Here is a 14,620-nt window from a genome sequence, read left to right on the forward strand (position 1 = left end):
GCCACAGTAGCATAGCAGTTAGCTCGGGGCAGAGTTCAGAGTTCAATCCAGGCATCCTCTGTAACGAGTCTCTGTATATCCTCCCCATAGAATGCATGGTTTTTCTGCAGGTCCTCTGGTTTTCTCCCACCTTCCAAAGACATACCCGGCTAAATGGTTATTGTAAATTGTCCCGTGATTAGGTTAGGGTTAAATCACAGCTTTCAAGGGTTGCTGGGCAGTGCAGCTCAAAAGGTCATTAGGGCATATTCTGCACAGCATCTCTAAATAAATGTTTTAAAATCCTGCACATCCAGTCAATTTTTTATACTGTGTAGGCCAAATACAAATTGTTTGAACAGTGGTTTCAGAGATGATACAAACGAGTTAGAATTCATTTCATAATTCCAGTTGAAAATGGTTGAAAGCTTTCAAATTGACCTTCTATATTCATCCAATGAATTCCACTTTGACAGAAAGGAGATACAGAGCCATCTTTTACTAATGGTTTACAATCCACCACAATTTACAACTGATGTAACTGGATGACAGTACATTGAGTTGATACACAAGTTTTGTTTCTAGTTTTATGCCTATATTATTGTTCACAACCTTCAGGTTTTGTTTTGCCACAGCTGTTTCTTCCCATATCCTACTAGTTCTAAATAGCGCAACAAAAATCAATACAGAATAATTCTATTGTTCTCTCATTCACAAGTGCATTATACTTTAATGTCTCAAATGATCTTATACACCTACAAAAGTAGGTGGAGAAAAAAAAATTAAGGCACGTCATTTAACATTTGTTTCTAATACAATCATGAATCAGTAATGGTGGCAAGACTTTGAACGAGTTTACAAAGTCATTTAAAATAGGCAATGAGCTGCCCAAGTACGAGAAAAGAGCAGATAAGAGAGAAAAAAAAAAATGGGGGTTACAAATTTAATTAATTAAAAGTGGTAATCACAACCCACCAGCTTTTTTAGCTGAAGTGGAGCTTCAGAAACAAGTTCTACACAGATACTGTAAATTTAGTACATGCACATTCTAATTCCCACCAGATTTTGTCATCATTAACAAACTGGGTGATACCACACATCAAACTATGTGACAAATTAATCATGGTACATTATTTGCTTAAAAAAATTTACAAGCAGAGCAGATAAATATGGCTGTTATAAAAGCTTTTCATAACATGGGAGTGACTTCAAAGAATTCCAATAAAACACACTCCCAACATAATAAGTGACAAAGAACACTGGAAAATTATATCAAGTAACAAATTATATAGCATTTTCCAGGAACTTAAATTAATAATATTTGATATGAACCATACCTAGGATTCCCTCGCAGAGCAGCATGATGAAGAGCATTGAAACCGTTGTTGTTAGTGATCGTTACATCTGCTCCTGATTCAAGCAGCACCGAAAGCATATCGTCCCTTTTTTTGCTTATTGCATCATGAAGAGGTGTGTCACCTTCAGAGTCCTGTAGAAATATTAAGAGAGCTTTGTATTCAATATTTACAGGTGCTTTGGAGGCAAAGCAGAAACAAGATCATAGAAACCGTACAAGTACATCTCTGTAAAGATATTATCTTCAAAGTATACTTAAATGTGTTAAAAATATAGAATGTTTTTCCTCATAAAAATAATAAAAATACATACTTTTCAATGTAGTTTATAATGCTTGAGAACATAGAACTATCGAAAATTTATTAAGTGACATCTCTTTACTTTTAACTGCATTTTGCTGAATAATGTCTCAGAAGTCAATATATTCAAAAGCAATTTGTTCACAAAATTCCCCAAATATAAACTAAATGTTTCACGATCACCTAATTCTCAATAAATTGTCAAATTAGAGAATTATAGAATTTTTTCCAGTGGTATCATGAAAGCATTTACTATAATTTAAAAATGTAAAATAAACTTCCAATGCAGCCATGCAATTTTCATTTATATTCAGAGACTGCTTAAGTGAAAAATGAAGTTAAAACTAATGCAAGGGTAGACAAAGTGTAAAATCGAACTTAATATACCTACAACTTGCTTCTATATAAAATGACAGAATAAATTGAAGTCCCATATGAGGATTAAACAAATGCTTATAAAGAATTTCACTTTTAATTTCTCTGTGGATAACATTTCTGGCCATAACCAGTCAATACTATTTTTGATCAGCAGTTATAAATAATGATAATGAATGTTTTAAAATCTACTAAAACTTTTACTTTTTTTAAAGATCAACATTAGTTTTAGTATTATTGACTAATTGTAATAGCTCCACCATAAATACCAAGAGGTGAAATAAAATGGTACATTGTAAATTTTTAAACATCTATTTGAACACTTAGACAATAGAATGAATTTCTTACCTGAAGGCTTGGGTGACATCCAAGATCTAGCAAAGTTTTAACAACTTGCAAATGACCTTTATTTACAGCAATGTGCAATGGAGTCTGTCTCCGCTTGTTCCGAGCATTGAGATCTGCTCCTCCTCTATGTAAAACATCAATAACAGCCCCTTCATCACCAAATGATGCATGATGAACAGCTCTGTCTCCATCTTTATCCTTGAATTAAAAAACACAATAAACAATACAAAGAAGCTCTTTACTGTACTGCCAAAAGAACCTCTAAAACACTGCAATTGATACTTCAATCGTTATACATTCTGTCCTTTTGTTGAGTGTTCCTCCAACATTTCCAAAAGGTGACACTTAGTCATTTGCGACTAAAGCAAAAAAAAAAAATTCATGATTGTTCTGGATAGATGTTCTTAATGGAGTTTATAGGTAAAACTATAATAAGATCTGGATCTCTGCAATACACCCAACTTAGTTTATTCTATCAATGCCTTCTTTCAAAAGAAAGGAAAATTAATTAAACAACAAGTTTATTACCCTGTATACATTTTTTAATTTACTTATGGATTGAGCCAATGAAATAAAGCATACGGAAGTATAGTGCATCCTCTTAAAGACTATCTAATAGCTTAAATTAAAAGAACATATGCAAGCTCAAAGTTCGAAATAATTGGGTAATTAGTGACACATATTACCATTTCCATGAGGCAAAATGTGGATGGAATTTGGCAAGCAGTAAACGGAGGAGTTTGTGTGATACCTTCAAAAAACTTCTGAATCAATATAAAGCAGCAATATGAACACAGAAAAAAGGACCAATTTTCTTGTTAGCTTTATTGATTGGAAAGGGGGAAATAAACAAATGATACAAAGGGAAAAAATGTTGATTAAATTTAGCTAACTACGGAAGAAACATGGCTTACACAGAATAATTTAGAGAAAAACATTAAGTGAAACATTGGTGGCAAGAAGTATACTGACCAGTTTGGACCAATAAAATGAAAAAAGATTTTGCTTCATAAATTTTATGATTAGGGATTAAATCTGGTAAGAATAGATACATACCACTGAAAATAAGGCATAAACATGTGTCATTGTCTTCATGAGCAGACAGGTTAAAATACAAAGCTTTGGGGTTCAGATTCAAAACCAGTGCCTATAAAAAGCATTCACTCCATTTGGAAGTTTACATATATTACTGTTATACAAAATTGAATCACAGTGCATTTAATTTGGCTTTTTTGACACTGATGAACAGGGAAAGACTCGTGTCAAAGAGAAAACAAATTTCTACAAATTAGTAGAAATTCATTACAATTTTTAAACACAAAATAATTGATTGCATAATTACTCACCTCCTTCAAGTCGGTATTTAGTAGATGCCCCTTTGGCAGCAATTACAGCCTTGAATCTGTGTGGATAGGTTTCTATCAGCATTGCACATCTGGACACTGCAATTTCCCCCCATTCTTCTTTACAAAACTGCTCAACCTTGGTCAGATTGCATGGGGATAGAGAGTGAACAACCCTTTTCAAGTCCAGCCACAAATTCTCAATTGGATTGAGGTCTAGACTCTGATTTGGCCACTCCAGGGCATTAACTTTGTTGTTTTTCAGCTATTCCTGTGTAGCTTTGGCTTTATGCTTGGGGCCATTGTCTTGCTGGAAAACAAATCTTCTTCCAAGTCACAGTTCTCTTGCAGACAGCATTAGGTTTTCCTTCACAATTTCCCCATATTTTGCAGCATTCATTTTACCCTCTCCTTCACGTGCTTTCCAGGGCCTGCTGCAGTGAAGTATCCCCACAGCATGATGCAGCCACCTCCATGCTTCGCGGTAGGTATGGTGGATTTTTGATGATATGCTGTGTTTGGCTTATGCCAAACATTGCATTTGGTCTGATGACCAAAAAGCTCAATTTTGGTTTCATCAGACCATAGAAACTTCTTCCAGCTGAATTCAGAGGCCTTCTGGCAAACTCTAGCCAAGATTCCATGTGAGGTTTTTATCCCCCCAACAACAGCTTTCATTTTGCCACTCTCCCATAAAGCTGGAAATGGTGAAGCATCCAGGCAACAGTTGTTCTATGCCCATCTCAGCCACTAAAGCTTGTAACTCCTCCAGAGTTGTCATAGGTCTCTTGGTGGCCTCCCCTTCCTTGCATGGTCACTCAGTTTTTGAGGACAGACTGCTCCAGGCAGAGTTACAGCTGTACCATATTATTTTCATTTCTTGATGATTGTACTCCAAGTGATATTCAGTGACTTGGAAATTTTCTTGTATTCATCTCTGGATGTGTTTTTTCAATAACCTTTTTGTGGAGTTGCTTGGATGTTCTTTTGTCTTCAAGATCTAGTTTTTGCCAGGATACTGACTCACCAGCAATTGGACCTTTCAGAGACAGGTGTATTTTTACTACATTCAATTGAAACACATTGACTGCACACAGATCTCAAAAAATAGATCACCATTTAATTAATTATGTGACTTCTAAAACCAATTGGCTGCACCAGTGATGATCTGGTATGTCATATCAAAGGGAGTGAATACTTATGCAATTAATTATTTTGTGTTTTATATTTGTAGAGATATGTTTTCCCATTGACACCAAAGTCTTTTTCTGTTGATCAGTGTCAAAAAAGCTGAAGTAAATCCACTGTGATTCAATGTTGTAAAACAATAAAATATTGAAACTTCCAAGGGGGTGTGAATACTTTTTATGGGTATTGTATGAAGCACACACTTAATGGGCCAAATGGCCTCCGATCATGTGCTTTTCATGAGGATAAAATGTCTATAGGATTTCTGCATAATTACTTCAAAAGTGCCAATTAAAATGGTTACTGACTGTATACAGTAGTTATTGTACTTTTGACTCAAGTCAGAAACAGCACTGTACCGTGTGGTCACGTACATTGGATATGTTAAAACTACAATCTCCATTACTACTCTTCCAAACCTCTGTGTCCTTAATGCCTGTTCACCATTGTCTCTGCCTCTAGTACTCAGACCAACAGGAATGTCATATATGATTTCCTTAAGCAAGCCACTTGTCCACTGGCTCTAGCCATCTGAGTCCTGCCAAAGAGCCTTGGCCCAAAATGTTAATTATACTTTTTACCCCCATAGATGCTGCCTGGCCTGCTGAGATCCTCTAGCATTTTGTGTGTGTTGTTTGGATTTCCTGCATCTGTAGATTATCTCTTGTTGGGGTTCTATAACTATCATCTTTGGTCAAATAGCGCTATCCAAGGTCAGTGCATTTCATGCACAAATGTCATCTTTGCTGTACTTCAGCAGTACCTCTTGCCACTGGTGGGGTACCACACATATAGCTCTCACTGAAGGATCTTGCTGAGATTTTACATATTTTCTTGATGCTGCATTAGCAATCAAATAAAATTAATTTGAATTTTGCAATAAACTGACATAGCATTTAAAACAAGTGCTTTGTAAATATTCCTTGCATAAAAAATTGTCCTAACTTCTCTCCAGACATTGTTTTTAAGCTTAAATGTCCTTGTTCTGTACAGCCTCAGGAACACAAGAAAGCTTTTATCCAAACATAATTTAGTTTTTCCAAAAGTGTATACTATCACCTCAGATTCAAAGGAACACAAACGTAATTTATGTATTCTCTCATCCTAACGGAAGCTGGCAAAATTCTGGTAAATCTCAGATGGATTTCTTCCAGCTGAGATGCCAGAATGGTGAACAATTCTTGCTGTGATCCAATTATCACTTTATCGGAAAAGCTCCTGTTAATCTTTCAGGTCTCCAGATAAAAAGGCTGATACCCCATCACTTTTTAAAAAAAAAAGTAATTAACTATCACATAACAGTAACTTCACCCAATCATCACACTTTCTCTCAGTTCACCATTTAAAAAATCATCAACATTTTGCCAGTCCAAACTGATCCAGACTTATTTGCATTTAAGTACATCCATGATCTGTCAAACAACTCATGATTCTTAAAAATTTTATACATTTATTCACAGGTTGCCACAAACCTTGGCACAATTACAAGATTGGAGTTGCAGACCTGCACTGTTTCCCAACTTATTGATACTCACCGATCTTTTCTGAGAAATTGGAGCAGGAAGGAACTATCTGGCCCTTTCACCCCATTACTTAAATCTGGGTTCTTCAAACTTCATGCCTATTTTCTGCATTGTTCCCTTATTACTCAGTTCTCAATATACAGAGATCTATAGAACATACGACATTACAGCACAGTACTATCCATTTAACCTACTATAAGAAATCTAACCCTTCTCTTCCACATAACCCTCCATTTTACTTTCATCCATGTGCCAATCTAAGAGTCTTTTAAATGATCCTAATGTATATGCTTCTACCACCAAACCAGGCAGTACAGTCCTTGAAGTTATCACTCTGTGTGTAAGTTACCACTTTACTTCTGACATCCACCCTATACTTCCTTCCAATCACCTTAAAATTATGCCCCCTTATATTAGGCATTGCAGCCCTGGAAGAAAGGCACTAGCTTACCATTCAATCTATTCTTCTTACCATCTTAACACCTCAAAACCATAAGACATAGGTGCAGAATTAGGCTATTTGGCTGATCAGGTCTGCACCATCACTCCACCATGGCTGATTTATTTTCCCTCTCAACCTCATTCACCTGACTTGTCCCCACAATTTTTGACACCTTGACTAATCCAAAACCTGTCAACTTTACTTTAAATATACCCAATGACTTGGCAAACAGACTCCCCTACTAAAGAAAACATCCTCTCCACATCCACTCTATCTCAGCCTTTCAATATTTGATCGGTTTCAATTAAATCTCACCTCATTATTCTCAACTCCAACAAGTACAGGACCTGAGCTATCAAACATGCCTCATTGTTAACTCTTTTATGCCTGGGATCATTCTCATGAATCTCCCCTGGACCCTCTCCAATGCCAGCACATCCTTTCTTAGACAAAAGTACCCAAAACGGTTCACAATACTCCAAGTGCAAGTTAACCAATGCCTCATAAAGCATCAGCATTACATCCTCGCTTTTATATTCTAGTCCTCTTGAAATGCATGAAAACATTGCATTTGCCTTTCTTACCATCAACTCAACCTGCATGTTAACCATAGAACATTACAGCACAGAAACAGGCCTTTTGGCCCTTCTTGGCTGTGCCGAACCATTTTTCTGTCTAGTCCCACTGACCTGCACCTGGCCCACATCCCTCCAAACCCCTCTCATCCATATACCTGTCCAAGTTCTTCTTAAATGTCAAAAGTGAGCCCGCATTCACCACTTCATCTGGCAACTCATTCCACACTCCCACCACTCTGTGTGAAGAAGCCCCCCCCTAATTTTCCCTTTAAACTTTTCCCCCCTTCACCCTCAACCCATGTCTGGTTTTTTTTTCTCCCACAGCCTCAGTGGAAAAAGCCTGCTTGCATTCATTCTATCTATACCCATCATAATTTTATACACCTCTATCAAATCACCCCTCATTCTCCTATGCTCCAGGGAATAAAGTCCTAACCTATTCAACCTTTCTCTGTAACTCAGTTTCTCAAGTCCCAGCAACATCCTTGTAAACCTTCTCTGCACTCTTTCAACCTTATTAATATCCTTCCTGTAATTAGGTGACCAAAACTGCACACAATACTCCAAATTCGGTCTCACCAATGTCTTATACAACCTCACCATTACATTCCAACTCTTATACTCAATACTTTGATTTATAAAGGCCAATGTACCAAAAGCTCTCTTTACAACCCTATCCACCTGTGACACCACTTTTAGGGAATTATGTATCTGCACTTCCAAATCCCTCTGTTCTACTCCACTCCTCAGTGTCCTACCATTTACTTTGTATGTTCTACCTTGGTTTGATCTTCCGAAGTGCAATACCTCACACTTGTCCGCATTAAACTCCATCTGCCATTTTTTCAGCCCATTCCTCCAACTGGTCCAAATCCCTCCACAAGCTTTGAAAACCTTTCTCACTGTCCACTACACCTCCAATCTTTGTATCATCAGCAAATTTGCTGATCCAATTTGCCACATTATCATCCAGATCATTGATATAGATAACAAATAACAATGTACTCAGCACTGATCCCTATGGCACACCACTAGTCACAAGCCTCCACTACTACTCTTTGGCTTCTTTCATTGAGCCAATGTCTATTCCAATTTACCCATGCGGGACCTTGTCAAAGGCCTTACTGAGTTCCATGTAAACAACATCCACTGCCTTCCCTTCATCCACTTTCCTGGTAACTTCCTCGAAAAACTCTTAATAGATTGGTTAAACATGACCTACCACGCACAAAGCCATGCTGACTTTTTCTGATAAGTCGCTGTCTATCCAAATACTTGTAGATCCTATCTCTTAGTATTCCTTCCAATAATTTACCTACTACCGACGTCAAACTTACTGGCCTATAATTTCCCGGCTTACTTTTTGAGCCTTTTTTAAACAACAAACTACATGAGCTATCCTCCAATCCTCCGGCACCTGACCAATGGATATCGACATTTCCGAGTGTTACTTTTATGCAGGGACAACCAGTCATTGATTTGAACAGGCTGCAGATCTTACTGAAAGTGCCAGTAATGCAACTTGTTTTACCTGACTACATCTTCACTGATCTTAATCTTATAGAGAAATTATTTATAAATTGAACAATTTACTTAATAATTAAAATATTTACATAGAAACATAGAAAACCCACAGCACAATACAGGCCCTTTGGGCCACAATGCTGGGCCGAACATGTACTTACTTAGAAATTACCTCGGGTTACCCATAGCCCTCTATTTTTCTAAGCACCATGTACCTATCCAGAAGTTTCTTAAAAGACCCTGTTGCATCCGCCTCCACACCGTCACCAGCAGCCCATTCCACAAACTCACCACTCTCTGCGTCAAACACTGACCCCTGACATCTTCTCTGTCCCCACTTCCAAGCACCTTACAACTGTTCCCTCTCATGTTAACATTTCAGCCCTGGGAAAAAGCCTCTGACTATCCACAAGATCAATGCCTCTCATCATTTTGTACACCTCTATCAGGCACCTCTCATCCTCCGTCGCTCCAAGGAGAAAGGGCCAAGTTCACTCAACCTATTCTCTTAAGGCATGCTCCCCAATCCAGGCAACATCCTTGTAAATCTCCTCTGCACCCTTTCTATAGTTTCCACATCCTCCCTGTAGTGAGGCGACCAGAACTGAGCACAGTACTCCAAGTGGGGTCTGACTAGGGTCCGATATAGCTGTAACATTACCTCTCGGCTCTTGAACTTAATCCCATGGTTGATGAAGGCCATCGGACTCTTCTTTACCACAGAGTCATTTGACCAGTGTTTAATCGTCTCCAAGACATGCAGCATCCTTTAACAAGCTGTTAAAGGCCATTGTGCATTTGGGAGACAGGATTGGTGATATGCCTGTTACACTTTTAGTCACCTCTTAAGTCATTGTCACCGAGTGATAAAGCACGGAAAAAGTTATCAGCTCACCAAATCAATAATAAATATACTGATTGACAACAACTTGATCACAAGCTATTATTTGTTTTTGGAAAAGTATCCCCATATTGCTATCAATGTACCCAAAGTCTCCAACTCACCTACACATGAGCAGTAATAACCTACTGACCTACACATCTTTGAGATCTAGAGGCTATCAAATGAAGCTGGAAACAAATTGAACCTGGAGGTGTTAGATGACAGGTTTATCAGCTGTTTTACTGTGCTACCAGCTCTACTTTAAGGAGCACCCACTTCTTTGGTGAAGAGGTCAGCAAAATCGGTTCTCCGTATCTGGAAGAGCTACATCCAAGCAAGTGGACAGCAACTGTGGTCAACAAAACAATTCCAGCAAATCTGGCCCAATATATCACTTGAATAATAAATTCTACCACTATAGTTTTCACGCCAAATAACTGACCCTTTGACTTTGTAAATGATAGTGATCTAATGAACAAGACAAATTTAATCTTAAAATACAAAAAACAAAAAAAATGGAACAGCAGCTTCCTAGTTGTTCAAAGCAGAACAAATGGATTAGTGTATTCCCATCAATTCATGCCTCTAAACACACTACCACTTTTTGCTATGTTCTAAAATCAATAGAAACATTTTCATAGATCTGTAAACCTCTGACAATTATACCCACATTCACTGCTCGTTTCTACTTGTGCCCAAGGAGGCAATAATTTCTCCTTCAGCACCAGTGCCCATGTGTTGCACAGCAGTTAAGTTTGGGAACTAACTTCATGGTACATGCTAGAATATAATATGAACAATGTTATATTTGAGAACAATTTCTATAATCCACAAAAAATAAACTTACCTCAACTTCTAAGTCAACACTGTGTTTGAGAAGCAGCTTCAGGACATCCACATGTCCATTCTGGCTTGCAGCCTGCATTGCAGTGTGTCCTGCACACTGACCATTCACCTGCAAGATTGAAACAGAATAAATAATTTAAGACCATAAACACTGTTCTGTCCAAATTCTAAATTAACACTTCTAAGTTGCAAAAAATTCAAACATATATTTCATCAAGAAATATGAAGTTCTAGAACTGACATTTGAACTAACCATTGAGAAAGTAGAATTGAGAAATCTTTTTGAAAATTCATTTTTTGATAATTATGTATTCAAACAATACATAGTTAAGATTCAGTACAAGAATCATACTCAATTACAAATTGTTAGTCTAGATTAATTAAGTTAACATCAAGGAAACAACAGCCACAAGGCAGCAGGGCTAGACAGCATCCCAGTGCAAGTACTCAAATTGTGTATGGCACAACTGGCTGGAACATTCAGACATTTTTAATCTTTCCCTCTCCCAGTACCCTTTTGCTTCAAAACATCCATGCTTGTCCCTGTACCAAAGAAATTAAAGATAACATTACTGTATGATTGGTGTCCTGTCGCACTCACCTCAATCATAAGCAAATGCTTTGAGAAACTGGTCAAGGACTACATCTGTAGCATTGCTACTATCTACAATGGAGCCCCGACAATAGCCTCAACACTACACACTGTCCTCACTCACCTAGAGAAGAGGGATGCTTATGTTAGAATGCTGTTCCTGGACTATATTTCAGCATTCAACAACATAATTCTCCCCAGGCTCGACAAGAAGCTCAGAGACCTTGGCCTGCACCCCAACTTGTGCAGCTGGATCCTGGACTTCCTGTTGGATCGCTGGCAGGTGGCAAGGATGGGCACCCTCACCTCTGCCCCTCAACAAAGGAACCCCTGCCTCTCCTCCCTATACACCCACAACTGCGTTGCCACACACAGCTCCAATCTGCTGATCAAATTTGCAGATGACATGACATTGATCGGCCTTATTTCCAACAATGAGACAGCCTACAAAGAAATCAACGCCTGAACAGAGGTGCCAAGTAAACAATGTCGAAAAAACAGAGGAGTTGATCGTGGATTACAGGAGGAACGGAGACAGGCTGGCCCCTATTGACATCGATGGGACTGTAGTGAAGAAGGTGAGTAGTTTCAAGTTCCTTGGTATACACATCACCAAGGATCTCACCTGGACTGTACATACAGGCTGTGGTGAAAAAAAGCACAACATTGCCTCTTTCATCTCAGAGAACTGATAAGTTTGACATGAGTCTCCAAATACTCAGGACTTTCTACCGGCCACCATAGAGAGCATCCTGACAGGCTGTGTCACCACCTGGTACAGCAACTGTACTACCCTCAATTGCAGAGCACTGCAGAAAAATGGTACAGACAGCCCAACACATCTGTGGACATGAACTTTCCTCTATTCAGGACATTTTCAGCAGTAGGTGCATAAAAAGGACTGGAGGATCAGTGGGGGCTCCAGCCACCCCAATCACAAACTATTTCAGCTGCTTCTGTCTGGCAAACAGTACCACAGCATAAAGGCCAGAACCAACAGGCCAAGGGACAGCTTCTTTCACCAGGCCATCAGATTTATTAATACACATTAATCTGATTGCATATCTGACTGTACATACATGTATATAAAACAATTATGTACCAAATGTATTATGTGTTGCGTGTTTAGGCAATGTCCTCCCACATTTTCCTTCCTTATTGCTTGTACATAGCGATGGAGACGCAACAAAGATTTTTACTCCCTCATGTTGAGATGAATGTAAAAAATAAAATTCTAGTTCTCATTCTAATTAATGTGTAAACTTCCTGCAGAAGAACCAAGAGTTTCAATGAAGATGATGTATTTATATAATCCACGGGGATTAAAGCATTTTTCAAGATGGCAAACTGATCAGTAAACTGATCTGGAATACGAGTGAAAGTGTTAAGTTACACCAAAACTTAAGTGGCTCAATAACTAGACTCAGTGGCTTATATGCAAGATTAAATTTAGTGACCCAAAAGCTGCTTTCAAAAGATATTCTACACTGTTAAATACCTTGCTTTTCTGTGGATGCAAATAAATGATTTAAATCAAAATACAGGGAACATTACAAAGTTAGTAGAGAACACAAAATTGGACATGTAGTACAGAAGCTGTAACCTACAGAAAGATATCTGACTAATCAGATCAGTGGAAAAGTAGAAAATGGAATTAATTTCAAGGAATTGTGGGATTTTTGCAATCTGACAATTGTACTGCCAGTGATGTTTCTCCTGCAGGTCATCTTCCACATCTGTTTGTTCAAACTGGAAGTCAAGTACTGGTGTAAAATATACCAAAGTCAGCATTGTTCCCTTAAGGCAAAATATTGCTTGACAAATCTGTTGGAATTCTTTAAGGAAATAACAGGCAGGTTAAACAAAGAACAGTCAGTAAATATCGTGTAATTGAATTTTCAGAAGGCATTTGACAAGGTACCATACAGGAGGCTGCTTAGCAAGGTAAGACCCCACGGCAATACAGGAAAGATACTAGCATGGATAAAAGATTGACTGATCGGCAGGAGGTAAAGAGTACAAATAATGAGAGCCTTTGCTGGTGGCTGTCAGTGACTAGTGGTGTTCCACGTGGTTCGGTGTAGGAGCTGCTTCTTTTTACGTTGTACGTCAATGATTTGGATAAGAGAATTGATGGCTTTGTGGCCAAGTTTGCGGACGATACAAAAACAAGTGAAGGGGCAGGTGTTTTGAGGATGCAGGGAGTTTGCAGAAGGACAATAGACAACAGGTGCAGGAGTAGGCCATTCAGCCCTTCAAGCCAGCACTGCCATTCAATGCAATCATGGCTGATCATCCACAATCAATACCCCATTCCTGCCTTCTCCCCATATCCTTTGCCTCCGCTATCTTTAAGAGCTCTATCTAACTCTTTCTTGAAAGCATCCAGAGAATTGGCCTCCACTGCCTTCTGAAGCAGAGCATTCCACAGATCCACAACTCTCTGGGTGAAAAAGTTTTTCCTCAACTCTGTTCTAAATGGCCTACCCCTTATTCTTAAACTGTGACCTCTGGTTCTGGACTCCCCCAACATCGGGAACATGTTTCCTGCCTCTAGCGTGTCCAATCCCTTAATAATCTTACATGTTTCAATCAGATCCCCTCTCATCCTTCTAAATTCCAGTGTGTACAAGCCCAGTCACTCCAATGTTTCAACATATGACAGTCCCACCATCCCGGGAATTAACCTCGTGAACCTACGCTGCACTCCTTCAATAGCATTTTCCTCAAATTTGGAGACCAAAACTGCACACAATAAGGACTTGGACAGATTTAGAGAATGGGCAAAGAAGTGGCAAATGAAGTAGTGTTGGGAAGTGTATGGTCATACACTTTGGTAGAAGGAATAAAAGCATAGTCTATTTTATAAACATGGAGAAAATTCAAAAATCTGAGGTGCAAAGGGATTTTGGAGTCCTTGTACAGAATTCCCAAAAGGTTAACTTGAAGATTGAGTTAGTGGTGAGGAAAGCAAATGCAATGTTGGTATTCATTTCAAGAGGACTAGAATATAAAAGCAAGCATTAATGCTAAAGCTTTATAAGGTATTGATAAGACCTCACGGAGTATTGACAGCAGCTTTGAGCACCTTATCTAAAGAAGGATATGTCGACACTGGAGAGGGTTCAGAGGAGGTTCATGAGAATAATTTCAGAAATGAAAGGGTTATTGGCTCGAGCCCTATACTTGCTGAAATTTAGAAGAATGGGGAGGGGGTGGAAGAGTCTCATTGAAACCTGTTGAATACTAAAAGGCTTGGATGGAGGTGATGTGGAGAGGATGCTTCCTATAGTGGGGGAGTCTAGGACCAGTGGGCACAGCCTCAGAATAAAGGAACAACCATT

The 14,620-nt window shown here is 38.6% G+C and overlaps 1 protein-coding gene across 2 annotated transcripts in view; it reads right to left on the reverse strand.

The window, feature by feature from the left end:
• The window catches only part of mib1 (MIB E3 ubiquitin protein ligase 1), a 148,937-nt gene that overhangs the window by 78,300 nt on the left and 56,017 nt on the right, over window positions 1–14,620 (reverse strand). For both annotated transcript variants that reach the window (XM_073039296.1, XM_073039287.1), the window contains exons 10-12: window positions 10,686–10,793; window positions 2,358–2,555; window positions 1,317–1,468 (exon numbers count right to left, since the gene is read on the reverse strand). In XM_073039296.1, the coding sequence (XP_072895397.1) occupies window positions 1,317–1,468; window positions 2,358–2,555; window positions 10,686–10,793 (458 nt within the window). The remainder of the gene's footprint in view (window positions 1–1,316; window positions 1,469–2,357; window positions 2,556–10,685; window positions 10,794–14,620) is intronic.

Source organism: Hemitrygon akajei, chromosome 1, assembly GCF_048418815.1.
Source record: "Hemitrygon akajei chromosome 1, sHemAka1.3, whole genome shotgun sequence".
NCBI lineage: Eukaryota > Metazoa > Chordata > Chondrichthyes > Myliobatiformes > Dasyatidae > Hemitrygon > Hemitrygon akajei.